At 45.8% G+C, this 19,117-nt stretch overlaps 1 protein-coding gene and 1 non-coding gene across 2 annotated transcripts; both read right to left on the bottom strand.

The window, feature by feature from the left end:
* Positions 1-83, bottom strand: TRNAL-CAG (transfer RNA leucine (anticodon CAG)). Its single transcript has one exon. It is a non-coding gene; the product is annotated as a tRNA-Leu (tRNA).
* An 8,610-nt stretch (positions 84-8,693) lies between these two features.
* BTN1A1 (butyrophilin subfamily 1 member A1) lies at positions 8,694-15,974 on the bottom strand. The gene is made up of 7 exons (XM_037521046.1): positions 15,911-15,974; positions 15,341-15,688; positions 12,203-12,484; positions 10,626-10,775; positions 10,121-10,141; positions 9,998-10,024; positions 8,694-9,367 (listed from the first exon to the last, which is right to left on the bottom strand). The coding sequence occupies exons 1-7, from the start codon at positions 15,972-15,974 to the stop codon at positions 8,694-8,696; spliced, it is 1,566 nt and encodes a 521-aa protein (XP_037376943.1).
* Between the last annotated feature and the right edge of the window lie 3,143 nt (positions 15,975-19,117).

The following is a 19,117-nucleotide window of genomic DNA, read 5'->3' as shown; positions in this document are numbered from 1 at the left end:
TGTCAGGAGTGGGATTCGAACCCACGCCTCCAGGGGAGACTGCGACCTGAACGCAGCGCCTTAGACCGCTCGGCCATCCTGACTTGCACGAAAAGCGCTTCCTCAAAACTCATTTATGTCCGTTTCCCAGCGCTGTTCCACTTTATTCTTTGCTCGTCAGGATGTGGGAATCCTTCGGTTAAAAAGTGAAACCTTCTCCGCCAGAGTCGCCGGAGACGCACCGTGAGAGGAAGCGCAGAACAGGGCGGGGGTGCGGGGTGCAGCGGGGCGTCTGCAATGTAAACTCGGATTCGATTCCAGGCTCCCCGGTAGAGGAGCGGCCCAGGGCTGATTGCTCGAGAATCAGGGCGCTTCCCCAAGGTCGACGGAAATAGTTCTTAGTTAAAATAATGGCTGTCACGATGCCACTCCTGCCTTGCTGCTTCCAGCTTTCAGCTCCTTCCCGCTGATGGCTGGCCGAGGCCCAGCCCCGGGCGCGCGCTCCCTGCCCGCCTCTTTCCTTTCTGGTATAAATTTCCCGCGCTGGCCGTGACCCCCGGGTGGCGTGGAAGGGGTCCCCGCACGCTCCTGTGGCTCAGTTTGTCTAGCCGGGCACTGCTACGGATGCTACTCTGCAAAAAGGGCCAGTAGCTTCCATCCCATTAATCTCCGTGCAGGGCACTGGCGAGCAGGCCTCGGTGGCAACACCTTTTCTCAACTTACATAAAGGTCAGAGGTGACCCTTGTTAGCAAGGGTTAGCAGTCAGGATTCTGAGGTCGGAGTATCACCTGACTGAGCTGGAGTTTCAAACAGAAATGGGGTTAGTCCCCAGCCCGGAGGTGTTAGACAAGCTGGGCTCTGAGAGACAGCTTTCATCTGCACCCTCTAGTTTCATGGTGAGTTCAGTTCAAGGAGCACTCGGTGTCACGCCTTTAATGAAGCATCAAATTCCCAGGGAACTAGTTAGGGACAAATTCTCAGTCCCACCCAGACCCACCGAATCAGATATCTGGGGCTTGAGTCCAGCATCCTCTGTTTGACAAGCTTCAAGTACAGCATCCCTGTAATTCTTAACAGAAACTGACATTAGCAGGAGGTAAAATGTGAAGGCATATAGATAATGACTTTTCTAATTCTCTAGGACAGGGGTTTCCCTGTGAGAGATTTAAAAATATGTAACAAAATCTTCCCTACCCCAGACCAATTGAATTAAAATACTCATCTGGGAGTTCCACCTGGGAATCGTATGTATTAAGACTTCCCTTCTACCCTAGGTGATTAATCCCGAGGTGATTCTTACCTGTGCCTACCTGTGCCCTGGCTTGAAACCATTCCTTTAAAGTTTAGCTTTAGAAAAAGGCTGAATCTTTTTTTTTTTTAAGATAAGTTGCAGATACATTCAAAAAGTGTTCAGGCCTGTATGATACAGGTCCCATATTTATAAATCACCATATTTATAAAACATATTTAAAAAACCATATGGAACAGAGCAGTCAAAATCACAGCTTACAGTGGATTCTCATGCATGCCCACACACACTAAGGTGTCTGAATGTGAATCACTGGATATAGTCACCAGCAAGGGGTGGTGTCCCCTTGGTGCTAGAAATGCTGGAGCCCAAGTTTCCTGAGAAATTAGGTGAAATAGTCTATGGAAAATATTAAAATGTGATTATTAAAGAAAGCTGTAGGTAAGGATTTTGTGAAGAAAAACATCTACCAAGGGTGCAGATAATCTTTCTGGGCTCTGGAGGCCCAGCAACACCCAATGTCATCATGGAATAAAACCAAAGACTAAACTAGATCATTTACACCAGAAAGGAAAAAATGAAAATTCCAAGAGCAGGAAGAAAAGGAAGTTTCTTGAGGAGATTCATTGACCAAGAAGTACAGTACTTTTTTTTTTAACTCTTCATTCATAAATTTGATCTTCCATGAATGAATTTACCAAACAATAGTGAGACAGAAAAAGAAAGATATTATTTGTACCACATGAAAATGGATATATATATATACTAAAATATTAAGTGTATAACTTTATTTAAATAGGGAAGTATTATTGTCAAACATATATATGGTTAAACATGAGTTTGGTTTAGAAGAGGGAAGGAAGTAAATATTCATTTGAATTAAGCTGTTTTCTGGTGAACTTTCAATATTTTCCTCAGTGAGAGAATAAAAGGGAGCAGGCCAGATAAAATACAGGACATCAAGATAAATTAGAAGTTCAGATAAACAGTGGATAGTTTATAACTTTCTTATTACAAAGTCTGTCTCATATGGACACATTTTATTATTTTTTGATTATATTTTTTGCAGGAGTTCTCATGCTACTTTATTTTCTTATTTTTTATTTTCATATGGACATATTTTATTTACTAAAGTTCATTTGACCTACTCTCAAAAAGGCTGAGATAGTAAAGACCCAACTGCAAGGGGTCTTTATCTATTCCCACAAGTGTCTGGAAAACGTCCACAGTCATCTCTCTGCTGTGAGTGGACCCTGTCTGCCCTGGCCTCCAAGTCAGTCCAAACTTCCTTCAGTCTGGAGCATATTTTTAACTTAATCCCTCAGTTGTTATTTATGGAACAATTAATATGTACTGAACACTTTTCTTTGTTTGCCAGCACAACAAAAGCTCTGCTTTCATGGATACTCACCTCTCTGAAGAAGACAGATGATAAAGAAAACAAGCTTGTCATTTTAAGTAGTGGTAAGTCCTTTGAAGGAACATTGAATGAAGGGTCAGAAAGTGGTGAAGCAGGGTTGGGAGTGTTTCAGAGGGTAAATGATTAGGGAAGGTGTTTAAGCAGAAACTCCAGTGAAGCTCAGAGTGACACTTAACAGATAGCCGGGAAACAGGCAGTGGGCCCAGCAAGGACAAAGCATTGAGGTGAGAAGGAGGGATTAAGGTGAGCATGAGGGAGCAACAGAAGCCCTTTTTGTCTGGAGGTGAATGAGGAAGAATTTAGACTGCGGAAGTAGCCGAGGGGTATTTATGTCAAGGGTGGTGTGAATTGGACCTAAGTTTTATCCTGACTGAATGGGAAATCACTGGCAGACTTTAATGGTATAATCTCTTTTGTCTTTATGAACCTTGCCCTGACAATTGGACGGACAGTTGGTTATAGAGGTAAGAGTTGAAGCAGGTTCTATTTCAGGTAAAAATGATGATGACTTAGGCCAACAGTTTGTGGGGGAGGTGGAGAGAGGTGATCCTATTCAGAATCTATTTTGAAGACGGGTTGACAGAATTTACAAATGGGTTGGAAGTGGGCAGCATGATGAACAGAATAATTAGGCCTTCCCTCTAGTTTTTGGCTTGAGAAAAGGGGGTGAAAACTAGAGCCATGGAGATGGGGAAAATAAAGTGGAATTCACCAAAGGGAATCCAGAGTTATGCTTGGGGCCTGATACATTTGTGGTGTCCACTAGTTGTTGCTCTGGAGATAAAGGGAGAGTTGGAGATGTAAGACCAGCCCACAGGCCACGTTGGCGACTGAGACAAGGAGACCTGGAAGTAAAAGTTAGGGTAGACTGTGAAAAGTCTGACTTTGGCACAGTCTCAAAAGGATTAAAAGGCTTTAAACAATAAACTAGTCAGTCAGAAACTTGAGCTCAACAACCACAACAATGTAACAGTGTCTCAGTGGTGACTGAAGAACACAAAGCTATTGTCTTGATTTTTTTTTTAATTTGTTATTTTTATTAACTAATTTTTGAATTTTCTTATTTTTGAATTTTATTATTTTCATGCTTTTTAACCAGTGCTGTTTAGTTATTTGAAGGGAACTGGTACCTGGGGCTGCTCTCTATAAGATCTTGAGGTCAAACTATATATAGTTGTTGGGATCATGGCAGGCAACCCCAAAATATGCCAAAGTGGCCTATTGATTATTTTGAATTAAAGTTGTTTGAGAAACAGCTGGTGCAAAAAGACACTCGACCCTCCTGTCTAAATCTCCCATGTGAAAGTCGCCTTCCCTGTACCAGGAGGGAGAGAGGCATCCTTATCTCCAGAGATAGGCAATTCAGGGCTGAGAAGGATGCTTAGTTCCTTGTTAATTAGTAGTCAAACCTAACATTTCTTTGCCTCATCAGTTCTTTACAAATTTATTGTTTCTTAGTCTAAAGGTATATAAACTGACAAGTTGGGTGGTTTTGCAGGCCCCATAATCTATGAACACATAGATATGTATCCCATGCATATGTATGAAATTAAAATTTTAAATTTAACAAATTGGTTTAATTAAATTCTCCTGTTAATCTGTTTTACGAGAATTTAATTAGCAGGCCAGCTAAAATAATCTAGAAGGGGAATTTACACAGTTCAGTATAAGATCTTTCTTTGGTAGTAACTAGATGTTATGTTACTCTCTTGCTTGTCTCAAGTTGTGTACTGCTCAGTGAGCCAGCACCAGATCTGCTCAGTTCAAGGGGGTGGTTTGAAAGTCATTCCCTGGACAAAGTACTTTGTAATGTAGTAACCAATAACTTGGAACCTGGAATCAGATGACTTGGAGTTACATCCCAGCTTTCCCGCCTGCCAGCACTTATAGGAGCCACGACACATCTCTGCATCTCAGTATCTTTGCCAGTAAAATGGGAGATAGCAGAGGTCTGAAAAATGACATGTTATTGAATGCAAAGCACTTAGAACAGGATCTGGCATAAAATACTCTGTAACTGTTAGCTATTGTAATTATGCATACTCAATGGTCTCCAAAATGCATTTTGTACAATCATCAAAATTTGGAGCCACATCTCTTGAAGGGTTCTTGGCACCTCATCTGAGAACTCACCAATATAGATGCATGACAACTTTTGGTGTGTGGTTTTATAACTTTATCTGACATTTATGAGGTGGGCAGTGTGGGATTGTTAGAGCAGAGAGGGCAATGCCTAAAGAAAATTAAATGGCCAATTATACCAAGGGCCCCAGGAAACACTTGCCAGAGCTGATAAAACAAGGAGTGAGTCAACACTCAGAGGGGGGAAAGTGGACCCCACCCCAAGCTGCTGTTGGGCTGATAAAACTATACCCTGGGAGCACAGTAGAAAGGGGAGTAACTTAGAATATACTTCCTGGGCCCGTAAATCAATACCCCAGGAAGGGATGGAGTGAGCAGCTTCCTGCACCCTATTTAAGCCAGGAGTCCCCCACCTTTCCTCGTAGTTCTTCCCTGAACTCTACCTGCCAGGCCCTCTAAATAAACTTTGCTTTGCTTTGCTTAGATGTGGTTGAAATCTTTCATGGCCATGGCCAAGGATTGAGGGATCCCCAAACCCAGAAACATCTAGGAACCTCCAAATCCAGAAACAGGTTGAGTAGTATTTGAGGAAGGAGCAAGAAAAGGAGGACACAGGGTACTGTGGTTCCATGAAATGATGGAGGAAGTGTTACAGGGCAGGGAGAGGGGAACCCCAAAACCCCCAAACATGCCTGCTTTAAATAGGTTCTGCCATCTAGCACATCAAGACAAAGCATATAAGAACTTTACTGGAAAGACACTTGAATACAATTAGTGAACAATAGAGAAAAGACAAAGGATATAGTTTCTATATCAAGTACCCAAAGTTACCCATCCTCTCATGGACAAAAGTCCACCCAAGCAGGACTGGGCCAGAGCAAGGCCCAAAAGCTGACACAAGTCTAAAGCACCTTCCTGCAGGGACCCACAGAAAAGGATCAGAAACAACCAGACAAATCTGGGAGGAAAGGAGCAAACTTAAAATCAAGATAAAAGCTGCCATTGTTAACATCCCCACAGGTCTCTCACCCACATCTGTTTCAACGAGTCCCAGACCAAGAAGCAAGCACAACTTCTTCACATGTCTCTCTGCTCCATGTGCCTTCTCCAGGTCTCCTTCTGGCTCTCCATCCTGCTTCCTTCCTTCCCTAGTCTTCTCTCCAGCTTCTCCTCTCTCTACTTAGCTCAACCCTCCTTTGGGTGGGGCAGGGAATCTGGAACTTCCCCTTTTACTGGGCACCACTCTGTGACAGAAAGAGCCCTTTCTCTCTGATTCTTTATGTACTGGGATTTCTGTCTGGGCAGAAGGCATGCGTAGTGCTTTTTTCTTCTCCTGCTCCTCTGTATGCCTTAGAATCCCCTGAGTCCATGGGAACCACCTGGGTAATTTCTCTAAACAGTCTTCTGAAGCTCCAGCTCCCAGATGAACTCAGTCTGTCCTACTTCACTGTGGTTTGCAATGTGGAAGATGTCTTGGACAGAAAGCAAGAACACCTGCTTGCAGATGGCTTGGGTATATACTATGTACATTTGACTCAACCGCTTCTTTGAGCTTTAGTTTCCTCATCCAAAGGGCGGTGGAGGAAGTCAGTGTCAATAGTTTCTTCTCATCCATTACATTTTCTTCTCAATCCCTCCCCAAAGTGAAACTTCTGTAGATAGACTCTTGATTTATAAACCTGCATGTGGATTCCTTTAAAAGTAATCTGGGAACACACCCATGTAAAGGCAATTTTGTAGATATTATTATGTAGATTTTGAAACCCAAGTCAATAGAAAGACATCAAAACCACAACCACAGCAAAAACTTAAATGGGGATAGAACCCAGGAGTGAGCAATGACACTAGGCAAGTGACCGAGTACTGTTTTCTCGGTCATATTTCACTTCAAGTATAGTGAATGTGACGATAACAGACCTGTCTGGCATTCAGAATTCCCATCGGAGGGAGGGTGGGTTTTAATTTGTCATGGTTCTCCGGGAGGCTAATAATAGACTGAACATTTAGAAAAGCTGATTTTTAGCTTCATCATCATGAGAAATACAATGTGGTGTGATAATGGTCTTGTTATTTCTACGTGGCACCCAAAAGTATATATATATAGATGTAAAACTATATATAGATGAACTCCAATAATAATTAGAAGGAAATAGATAAGTATAACTTTAAATTTTTTATGGTCAAAAAGTGTGAACATAATTTGGGATTCTTGGTGATTGATAAGTAATAGCTCTGATTTTGATGTTTTTTCAGCAGGAGGTGATTTTCCCTCCATGTCTCCATTCGATGTATTTGTGGAGACTCATGGTCTGCAGGGACATTGCAGAGGGTCACACTCTGTGTGAGGGCACTGTTCCTGATTCTTGCTAGGGACAACACAGGGAAAGAGGACATTTTACTGAACTCTGAGGGCCTCAAGCAGGTATCCATGTGGCTTCCTCTCTGGAATAGCAGTTTTCAAAGGCCCTCCTCACCACCACTAAGCTTTTGAAGAGATGGCTTTATCACCTGTACTGGGAGTCATTTACCTTTTTAGTGGTAGAAATAGAGTCACACCCACATAGAGGCTGTGTGGGTAGCCCTGGGCACTATGGCCAGGGCTGGACCCTCAGGAGACAACAAACTCCTGGGCCCACCTGCCTAGATGAGCACTCTCCCATCAGACCTGGGGAAGGTCTTGGCTACATGGAACCACAGTGTATCTGGCCGCCACATCCCCATGCAGGTTTCTGTCCTCTGCTTTTATTTCCACTCCACTTGTTGGGATAAAGAAAGGAAGGTGCGGAGGTTGCTTTCAGCAATCACACTTATTTATTGGGTGAAGAACATGGACAACATCTATCCTGGAAACTGGAAGAATATAGTGGACATGGCAGGAGTGAGCTTTGAGAGGTGTGTGAGGAAAGTGGTGCAATCAAGCAGTGTGAGCACAATGAGGTGGCTTTCAGGGGACCCCCAAGGAGAAGCAGCGTGGAGGAAAGCAGGTTGGAGGGAGTGAATCATGGCCTGGTGTGGAAATGGGTACCAGAGGGAGCAAAATGAATGTGTGTTTGAGGGGTTTAAACCAGATGTTGGGGTGATGTCTGAGGGACCATGAGGCTGTGACAGTGGCTGATAAAATGGCAACATCACATTCCTGGAAATGCCTCTGAAATGGAGAGATTCCCAATCGAAAGGAAGAAGAAAGAGGGAGAGTTGTGGAGTCAATAGTGAGGCTGGAATAGTCCTCAAGCAAGAGAGAAGCAGGAGGTGTAGAGAGAAGGGACCTAAGGCACAGCTGTGCAGGAGTAGTCTTGTCTAAACCACCATCACTCCTTCTGTGACTCCCCAGCCTGCTCATATCAGCTCTTCTCTATGCCCCCTTGCCAATTACCCAGATCCCACAGAAATAGGACCAGTTTCCTCTACAGTGTAGGACTTAGCTTAAAATTTTTGATTCAGGCCCTAAAACTCTAGGGACAGGCCTGGTGTCTAGCTTATGTTCACTTTCTTTTCCTCCATCAGAATGTCCCCTCCAAGCTCCTCTATGGAAATTCAGTCTCAGATCTTCCCTTCCCAGAATGCCTTGGGCCTTGTGCTTACTTAAAATTTGTTTCTCTACGTAGCCCTATTCTGGACACCATGATGTTTCTGTCACAACCCCTTGCTAGCGGAACCCCCTCTCAATCACTAAGTTGTCTTCTGAGTTTCCTTCAAGTCCCTTCCTTTAGAATCTACCTCGAGGTAGAGGAGAACTACAGAAGCAGTTAAAGAGTCACCTCCCTGCCCCCTGAATATTGGTACAAAAACTGATTAGAAAGCCCTACACCCCACACTCTCTGCAGCAGCAATACAGTCTTCCTTAGACTGCTCCCTACCTGAGGGGAAGAAGCAGGGGCTGGGGGCAGTTGGCAGCTGAAGCTTCAGGTGGTTATGGAGGAGCAGGGTTAGAGCAAAGGAAGACATTTGAGCTGGGACACTCCTTAATGTGCCCCTTGGCTGGGCTTGGGAGGAATGAGTTTAGAATGGAGGGTGTCTGTGTCCCCAGGGACGGAGTCCTCCCCAATGGGGGACAGTGGGATATCCTTTGAATGATCCTTGGCATCAGCAATAACTGTGACTCCCTCAGGCCCCTCAGAGGTTGGGCAGATGGTCAGGGGCTTCTTACCACAGGACCACAGGCAGAAGAAGGGCCGGAGGGGGCCCGAGAAAGAGACATTGGGGAAAGTATAGATAAGGGACCCATCCATCATATTGTAGAAAGAGATATCTCCTGATTCATAGTCCAGGAAAATCCCAACCCGGCGAGGGGGTCCCGCCAATGGGAGAGGGGTCCGGCGAGGGGTGAGGGCCCAGTAACCATTTCCATACAACTCCACAGCCCAGAACCCATTCTCGGGAGTCAAGGGGTCAAATCCTTTCTTCACCACATTCTCTCTACACACCCCAATCGCCCAGTCGGTCCTGTCTCCCACCTCCACCTCCCAGTAGTGTCTCCCCGAGGTGAAGGCCTCACGCCCCAACACGCAAGGCCAGGAGTCAAATCTCTCCGGTTTCTCAGATAGTTTCTGGCGCGAATCTTCTAGTCGGACAGATTTTGAATCCTCATACAGAAAGAGATGGGGGTGGGCAGTGTCTGCATCCAGAGTCACATCCACTATAAACAGAGCGCCAAGCTGAGCATCAGTGAATGTTAGAGGCTCCAACACCCACCCTTTCATCTCTGAAAAAACAGGGATCTGTTCTAGGAACTGACAGGTCCCCTCAGGAGGAGTGCTGTTTGGCCCACTCAGCTGTCTTGATTCCTCTCCTTCCTTAACAGCCACATGCTAAGTCAGAGGACCACATATCATGGGGTTCCATTTATATGAAATGTCCAGAATAGACAAAACATACAGACAGAAAGTAGGTTAGCGCTTGCTTGGCCTGGGAAGAGTGTGGGGCCAGGGAATGATAACCAAAGGATAGAATTTTCTCTTAGAAGTGCTTTAAATGTCTAAAGTTGCCTGTGGTGATGGATATACAACTCTGAAAACACCAAAACCATTTGTATTGGTACAACTGTATAAGCTGCCTGTCCCAGCGCCTCATGGGACCTGTTGAGGCAGCCTGCTTCCTAGCTGTCTCCCAAGGACACATTCTGTGCCTCAAGGAGAATGTCAGGGCCATTTGCCCCCATCTTTCCCCTAACTTCATCACTAAGGCATGTTTTTATTTCCAAATATTGTAGCACTTTGAAGGTCTGGGGTAGAGCCTCAGAGCCTATGAAAAGTTCAGAACCACTGACCTGCATGTAATGTAGCCTTTTTCCAATCTGCAAGGAAGTAGAGAGAGAGAGAGTCACAGATAGGTTTGACAAACAAAAGAGAGAAAACCGTGGGTGAAATGATGACAAGAAGATAGAACTTACTGAGTTCTTCCAGGAGTTTCTCTGGAAAACAAACAGAAACACCTCAGTGACCTTCTAGAGTGGATATGAGAAAGGGGACAAAACTGGTGTGGAAACACATAAAGGAGCTATTGTTAAAGTCCTGATGACCTGATTACCAAACCATATCGGTAGATGAAGAACAAGGATTTTGTCTTGTTTTGTTTTCTAAGAAATAGTCAGGAAGTTCCCACTGGTCAAGGATCAGATCTTTAATAACAAGAGATCATTACCAGGAAACCGAGTTAGAAGTGAAGACAGAGACTAAGGGTGAGGATTGCTTTTGACTCCTCCTATAGCCCAAATGTCTGTTCTCCTTCATATTGGGTGTCAGTGACGTTTGTGGTGGGGGAGTGGTGTCTTACAGTCCCTTCTGACTTTCAGCATTCTAGAATCAGCTATCTCCCCATGGGCAGTCATCTTGAAGGACTTGGCTCCAGGCCCCCGGGAAGCACCCCGACAAGCAGTATGGGAGCCTGCGACTCACCTCTAGAGCTGAATTCATCTTTCCTCAATCTGGATTTTTCCCTGTATAGTCTCCAGGTGAAAAATATAGATCCAATGGTGAGAAGTCCCAAGACCATCACGATGACAATCACAGCCACCATCCAGGGAGTCAGCCTTGGGAGGAAGGGAGCTGAAACAAAATTCCCCAGGACAACATGCGTGAAGATACTCCTAGCAAGTCCAGCTCTTCTCCCAAAGAAAGTTGGAAGAGGGGGCCTCCCCAGTGGCGCAGCGGTTGAGCGCTGGGTTGCGAAGCTGCCTGCAGCCTCTGCAGCTCCATTTCGATCCCCGGCTGCTCCCCGGCCACTGGAGGAGAGTCCCACATGGCGCGCAGACCTCTCCTGCCGCCCGCTGCTCCCCTCAGCAGTGTACTTCGGTCCTTCTGCCTGCTCTGCTCCCCGTTCTGGCTCTGGTGAATTCTCTCACCCTCCCGTGCTTCTGACTGTACCCAGTGCGTGTATAAACAAACGAACAAATAAATAAATAAAACATGCCTCTATTTAAAAAAAAAGTTTAAAAAAAAAAAAAAAAGAAAGAAAGTTGGAAGAGGGGATGGGCCCCCCTCCCCTCATGGCAGGAGTAGTGTAGTGCCTCTAGTGGCACGCGAAGCTTTTCACAAAATTTTGATCTTAGGTAGAAGAGAAAAAGAGCACTGAATATTAACAAGAGTGCCTTGGGGACAGGGACTGTGAAGTAAAGAACATAATGGACTAATTCACGTTATTATGCAAATTCTTCCTTAAAAATCAATACAGGGGCCTCCCTGGTGGCCCAGGGGTTAAGGACAGCACTATCAAGCTATCACCAGCCACTGCAGCATGAACTCCATTCCCCAGCCATCCAGGGAGGTGACCCACATGGCATAGCAGGCCTCTCCTGTCTTGCCCACTGCTCCCCTCAGCAGTTTATTTCAGTAGATCTGCCTGTTCTGCTCCCCACTCTGTCTCTGGTGAATCCTCTCACCCCCCTACACCTCTGGCCTACACCCCAGATCTTGCATGCTTAAAAAAATAAATCTTTTTAAAAAAGCAATGCAGCATGAGAGCCTAGGGCATGAGGGAAGGAGAGGGGAAGGGCAGGTATCATCTCTGTGTGCAACAGAATGGAATTCAATGCCCCAAAATAAGGAAGATTCCTGTGTGAACTGGAGGTGGTGTCTGGAAAATAAATATTGACAAGATTTGCTTCCCTGAGGACCCTGGAAACCTAGACAGAGCTCTAGCTTGGGATGGGGAAGAGGGGCCACAAAGAAGGAAACAGTAAAACTAGGAGGATAACTTAGTCTTTTTGGTTACTCCCCGAGAGAAGGCTCTGGATCTGGAAGGCCCCCTAAAATTTATCTCTTAAAATGAAATTTATGGAATTTCTGTGTATTCTGGGTAGAGCTGATGCCTTCAGAATCCTTACAGTGTGGTTAGTGGGACTCCCTGAAATCAGGGTGTAGAAGCTGAGGTGGGGAAAGTGGTCAACTCTGCCAGAGGTCACCCCTGGGCAGCGGCCCCAGGTGATGTGGCCCTGCAACTCTACCATAGGAGCCTCAGCACTGGTTTCACTGACCTGGTATGGAAATCTCCATTTCCTTCTCCTGGCCAAGAAGGAGGTTCTGGATGCAGCAAGACACATTCCCCAGAGAGGCGTCCCTGATAGTCACGGAAGCTGCCACACTGAACAGGCCTTCTTTATCAAGAGTTCTGGCCTCTGACGTAGATGGAAATTTCTCTCCATTGGAAGTTCTCCACTGCACCTGGGGCTCTGGGTACCAACCCACTGAGGTACACTTCAGCTGGATCTTCCCACTCTCTTGAACTTCCATGTGGACATGAGGCTCAGAGCCCAGAGCTGTGAAGAGAGAAGCTGGCTTACCCCTTTATGGACATACTTCTTGGAGTCTGACAACTACAGGGTTGCAGAGTTTGAGAAAGAGAAGCACAAGGCGGACCTCCCTGGTGGTGCAAGGGGTTGAGCTCAGCACTGTAAAGCTATTGGCAGCCACTATGGCATGAGTCTTATCCCCGGCCAGGGAGCTACTCACATGGTGCAGCAGACCTCTCCTGTCTCGCCTACTGCTCCCCTCAGCAGTGTATTTCAGTCAGCCTGCCTGTTCTGTTCCCCACTCTGTCTCTGGTGAACCCTCTCACCTCCTCCCCCCAAGTACCTCTGGCCTGTACCCCAGTTCTTGTATGCATAAATAAATCTTAAAAAAAAAAAAAAGAGAGAGAGAGAAGCAAAGGGACTGGGAATGAGGGGGACTCATCTCCATGTTTCATTATATAAGGAAACTGAGGTATCAATCAAAGGAATTTCATGCATCTTAGCAGAGAGGGATGCCATGTTAGGAGTTAGAATGTGATGGGTAGATTATGGGATGCTTATCCACTCAGCAGGAACAGCAAGATCAATGGTTTACAGTGGCGTCAGCTGAAAACTCCAGGGATAGGAGGGAATTCTGTGCTCGGAAGTATTATGAGAAAACTTTGGGGAGGAGAACCAGGATCAGGTATTTAAGGATGAAGAGAGAAGTACCTTTGCAGAGAATGGGGACTGAGGGTTCTTCTTTGCACTGAAGTCACAGCTGCCAATTTGTTTCCTTTATCTGTGATACTGATTCACAAATGTCCTTTATATCCTGATATAAATCAATGTAAAGCTGCTCTTCTCACTTAATTAAAAACACCAAACTAAGGGAAAAGTCCTTAAATACAGGTCCACAACCATACTTTTATTTATTTATTCATTTTTTTAAAGATTATTTATTTATGCATACAAGAGCTGGGGTACAGGCCAGAGATGGGGGGGAGGTGAGATATTCACCAGAGAGAGTAGGGAACAGAACAGGCAGTCTGACTGAAATACACTGCTGAGGGGAGCAGCGGGCGAGACAGGAGAGGTCTGCTGCACCATGTAGGTTGCTCCCTGGCGGCCAGGAATCAGGGATCGAACTTGTGCTGCAGAGGCTTCGGATTGCTTCATAATGCGGTGCTTAACCCCTTGCACCACCAGGGAGGCCCCACAACCATACTTTTAAATCCATATACCAAGTTTGTGCATATATGTGAAAAAATGTGTTCCTGTCATGAAAAGAGCTGCCATTTTTAGCAGATTCTCAAAATGTCTATCACTCAGAAAAGAAAGCAATGCAGTTTTATGCTATCAAATCTCTAAGGCTTTTATTTTCCACCTGTAAAATAATTCCCTAAAAAGGAAGTGGGAGTTATGCATGATGCTGCCCCTGGGGACACCCAGTTCAGAGGCACGGACTCAGCTTCACCTGAGTATGTTTCAAACTTTATTTGAATATTTACATGAAAGGTAATATATTAAAATACTATCCACTGTAGAGCAGTTTGAGGCAAGTGTATAGTGCTTTTTGAATTGAAAAAGAAGATTCTCGGGCCTCCTCTGGTGGCACAGCAGTTGAGTGCTGGGCTGCGAAGCTGCCTGCAGCCTCTGTAGCACTGGTTTGATCCCCGGCCACCAGCGAGGGTCCCACATGGCGCGCAGACCTCTCCTGCTGTGCCCGCTGCTCCCCTCAGCAGTGCACTTCCTCAGTCTGCCTGTTCTGTTCCCTGCTCTGGCTCTGGTGAATCCTCTCATCCTCCCATACTTCTGACTGTACCCAGTGCTTGTATAAATAAATAAATAAATCTTTAAAAGAATAAAATAAAATATCAAGAAAAAAAGAAAAAGAAGATTCTCACATATTATCTAATTTTATCTCATTTTTGCAAAATCTAATTGGGCAGAGGCTTCCCGGGTTTCACTGCAGGAAAGTTGGCTTAGAAAGAGACTCGCTGATGCCATTTCCCAGCCAGAGGGAGCCAGGGACCTCAGGGTGGACTCTCCTCCTGAGTGTTTACCTTTTTCCTCCTTGTTTCACCCTGACTTTCAGCTTGAAGGCAAATGGAAACAAAAACAAAACTTTGGGTGGGTGGATGGCATGGAGGGATCAAAAAAGTTAACTAGGGCCTCCCTGGTGGTGCAAGGGGTTAAAGCACAGCACTGTGAAGCTATCTGCAGCCTCTGCAGCACGAGTTTGATCCTCGGCCAGGGAGAAGGCCACACGACACAACAGACCTCTCCTGCCTCACCGGCTGCTCCCCCCAGCAGTGTATTTCAGTAGATCTACCTGTTCTGCTCCCCACTCTGTCTCTGGTGAATCCTCTCACCCTCCCTCCCCCGCACCTCTGGCCTGTACCCCAGTTCTTGTATGCATAAATAAATAAATCTAAAAAAATAGTTAACTAATGCCATGCTCCGTGATCTTGGGAGATCAATCTCTAGGTGCTAATCCAGAAAGCAGCCTCAAAGTATGCAGGGGGTGTCCCTGCCACCAGCCTCAAGGCAAGGGCGAAACATAGACGGAGTACACTGTGGGTACTGATCGACAGGAATGGTAGACAGCCACGACCGTGAACATTTAACTGATAACCTGCGGGGATGCGTATTCTAGAACTGGGAGGGAAAGGCAGAGAGAAGTGAAAGAAAGCGCAACAGTAAAGATAATTGCTGTTCTCTCTCCACTCGCAAGTGAAACCCCCTTCCCGCTCTAGCCCCGCTCCAGACCTGCCAACACTTCGCAAACCAAAGGGATGTGCGGGCGTGAACCTGATGGTTTTCAAAGCAGCAGCTCCACAGCGAGTGAGTCCAGTCCGCATGGATGGAAGTGACCGCGGAAAGTCTCCCCGGCCTACTCACCAGCGACCTGCAGATGCAAGGCAGCCTCCTCGTAGCTTTGGTTCTCCCTGAAGAAGCAGCGGTACTCCCCGGCGTCTGAGGCCTTGACCCCGTGTATCTTCACGGCCGCATGGCCGGTGCGAAGGTCGCGGTCCACCAGCGAGGCCCTCCCGCGGTACTCGGCCATCTGCTCCGCCTCCTGCTCCTGCCCTTCCCGAACCACCAGCACCGCTGGGGAGACCTTCTGCCGGAACCACCGCAGCTCCATGCGCTCCGCGCTCACGTTTGGGGACAGATGGCAGGGCAGCTCCACGTCCTCACCCACCAAGGCCAGGATGGGCTCCTGAGGTCCAATCACGTCAAAGTGAGCTGCCCAAAACCCAGGAGGGTCAGACAGAAGTGGAGATGAGGGTGGAGGACTGACACCGAACAGATTCCCCACAAAGGCTGAGTGTTCCCCACTATTTCTCTTATTCCTTTGACAGCCCGAAGGGGTCCATGTGGACCTTGGTGGGGGTCACTAGGAAGAATCAAATGGGAAGTGTGCATTTACCGAGAAATTTCAGCCCTACAGGACAGAGGGGAACCTACCTGAATCCAGTTTGGGCAGGTGGAGGAGAAGGAGGGTGAGCAGACATATGGGGAAAACTGCCATCTTGGATCTTTCTGAGGCAACAAGATGCAGGTGCTCGGCCAGGAACTTCAGCCTAGGAAATGAATGGGTGGGAGATAACTATGGGTTCTCTAGATATTCTTCTCCCAAGACTTCTCAACCATTCTTTCCAAGAAGGAGTGCCCTAGTCCCTCCCCCCTCCACACACACACCATAGTCCCCACTGCCATTAGCACCCACCCGCCACCCAAGTTTGGTCAAGCAGGAGCAACAAAATGAACAGTGTAACCCCAAAAAGAGACTCACAAGAAGAGAATTGTGAGACTTAATACCCATGAATAGGTTGATATAAATGGACAAATCTTAGAAACACTGTCCTACAAAGTGTCTGTGTCTTCTTTCAAAGACAACCATTTAATATTTGCTTTTAGCATTATTTTTAGCAATAGTGGCAGAGATGGAAACCAGTGGGGTGAACCAGATGAGAGAAAAGGGGAAATAGGGACATGGAACAAGAAAGAGGGGCCGGGCCTCCCTGCTGGCGCAAGGGGTCAAGACACAACCTATGAAGCTATCCGCAGCTACTGCAGCACTCGTTGGATCCCCAGCTAGGGAGCTACCCATGTGGCGCAGCAGACCTCTCCTGTCTCACCTGCTGCTCCCCTCAGCAGTGTATTTCAGTCATTCCACCTGTTCTGTTTACCACTCTGTCTCTGGTGAATCCTCTCACCAGAGGATTCATACCCCCCACACCTCTGGCCTGTACCCCAGTTCTTATACGCATAAATAAATAAATCTTAAACAAAGAAAGGGGGGTTGACAAGCGCTAAAGGGTGTGCAGAATAGGGGCCCTGAAGAGGAAGGAGCCAGGGAGCAAGGGTGCCCTCCTGCCTGCTGGCTTGCAGGGAGCTGAGAGTATCCGCTGATACTGACCTTTGATCTCGGAGGAAAACGCACCATGGAGCCTCTGCCGCCAAATGAGAAAACTGATGGTGGCCCAACAGGCAAAAGTTAAACTCCGAGAAGGAAGGAGGAAGTTCTGTGGGAGCACCAGCCCCCAGGTTCCTGAAGTATTTACTGTGGAAAAAAAATGTCTTTCAGAGAGGTGAAGAGGCTGTGGACCTGTGTCTTTAGCTCAGGGATCAAGACATCCATCACTAAAAGTGATGACAGTGAAGAAGCAGGATAGTCGAGAAAGACTAAAATGACTGTGAGGCCTTGGGTCAGTGAACTCCCCTCTCTGAGCCTTGGTTCTTTTTATCTCTAAAATGGGAATACTGTTAATATTCCTTTAGAGAGGTGTTGGAAGGGTTACATGAGATTAAGCATGAACAGTACTTAGTATATTGTAGGGGCATAGGAAAGGGTAAGTGGTTGTGCTACTATTTCTGTGGGTTGGAAAATTAAAGGTAGTCTGGGAATGAGTGTGTGTGTTGGGGGAGTGGGTGAGAGATTCAGTTTTCAGGGTCCCACAGTTGCCTCCCTGCCAAAGTTACCTTCCTAAAAGCAATTTATGAGGCCTGCAATTTCTCTTTTTGGCACTAAACCTCTCATTGTTATGGAAAAAATTTTAATGTGGAAAAATGTTTCAATAGTAGAAATCCCCCAAGCATCATCAATTAATGATAGCTTCTAATCACATTTTGGCTTATTTCTTCTTAGTCTTCTGTACATCAAAAAACGATCCATGAGGTTTTTGCTCAAAACATTGGTAATAGTTACATAGTATCATATTGTGGGTTCCCATAATTCCCAAGATTGGGGGACATTTTTGGGTTTTTGTCCATTATAAATAGTTCACTTTATACCTAAGTCTTTGTCCACATCTGTGACAACTTCCTGATAAACTTTCTGATCAGTTCCCAGAAATACAGTCATCAGGTCAAAGGGTACGAGGATAATGCCAGTGTTTCTTCCTGGAATGTTAGCCTATCACACCATCAGCAGAAATGTCCTTCTCACCTAGTTCCTGTGAGCACTGAGGGTTATTGTCCTTCATCATGACTCATGGGATGGGGGGATTTGATCAAATTATTGTCTTATTATGCATTTAGTAGACAGGAGATTTAACCAGCTAAGCCACGAAGCCCACTTCTTATGCATCTATATGACAGTACAGGCTGGTCATTTTTCATGTTAACCATTTGATATATTCAGGAAGTGAAATTTCAGGTCAAATGCCCACCTCTAGACAGACTCAGGCATATTTTCTTAGCAATCAGTAAGAACTTTTTAAAAATGAAAAATCTCAATCCTGCATTATATTTGCAGCAAGAGTCCTTCATCACCCTGATTTGTTCTTTACTTTTTAATTGTGACTATAATTAAGACCAACAAAGATAATTGCTCCAATTGACCCAGCAGACTTCCAGGAGAATGATCCAAAGGGCAAATCTCATCATGTTGTTTTTCTCTTAAGAATTCCTACATGTCATGAAACAGTGATCCTAGCACCCAGTTCAGGCATCACAATCGGGTATAGAAAATGCTGTGGGACTAATGCTTCTTTCCTCTCAGCCTCTTCTCCCTCCAACAACCCACTCAACAAGCCACTGGCAGAATTTGGAACAAATTCTGGGCTGCCTCAACCCACCTAACACCCCTTCGGTTTTTAGATTAGTGCTCCTGAATTTCTTGAATGGTCTACTTCCTCTTATCTGCACATTTCAATTCGTTCTGCCAAAACTCACTTAAGGTCCTTAGCCTTCCTAGTTTGGCACGCTCCTGACTCACTCACAGCTCTCCTTGGGATTTAACTTTCAAAAATACCGCCTATTACCAAGTTCCTCTTTTCAACCCACTCTAATTAGACTTCTGTCTTTGTCTACATTGACAAAAAAAATCTCACAGGAAATGTTTTTGGGAAAAAAGCAGTCTTCTGCTTGCATGGGACCAGCTAGACTGAAACCTGACCAGCAAAATAATAACAAATGGTATCTATAACTCAAGCTATTACATGGTGGTCACATTCTGATTGGGTGATGTCTGAATCATTTTGGCAGATATCAACAGGTCCCTGCCTCTCGTGGCACCACTGATTATGAGAAGACTCTGATGTGACTGCTCTGATGAAGATCCTGCTAGTCCCAGTGGAGAACAGAAGCACAAACTTCTTCCTCTCAGACATAAAAACCATGTGGGCTGAGGAATTTGATGTTTCCCATGTGCCAGCAAATCTGATAGCA

The sequence above is a fragment of the Talpa occidentalis genome, unplaced genomic scaffold (assembly GCF_014898055.3).
Source record: "Talpa occidentalis isolate TD23 unplaced genomic scaffold, MPIMG_talOcc4v2.1 talOcc4.2, whole genome shotgun sequence".
NCBI lineage: Eukaryota > Metazoa > Chordata > Mammalia > Eulipotyphla > Talpidae > Talpa > Talpa occidentalis.
This window is presented reverse-complemented; position numbering and strand designations above follow the sequence as displayed.

What these genes read in the sequence shown, in the direction of transcription:
- BTN1A1 (XM_037521046.1), bottom strand. Translation starts at nt 15,974, where the DNA reads ATGGCAGTTTTCCCCATATGTCTGCTCACCCTCCTTCTCCTCCACCTG. An exon ending in CCTGCCCAAACTGGATTCAG is followed by an intron (nt 15,689 to 15,910) that starts GTAGGTTCCCCT and finishes GGTTTTGGGCAG; the next exon opens with CTCACTTTGACGTGATTGGA. An exon ending in GAAACTCCTGGAAGAACTCA is followed by an intron (nt 10,025 to 10,120) that starts GTAAGTTCTATC and finishes ACTTCCTTGCAG; the next exon opens with ATTGGAAAAAGGCTACATTA.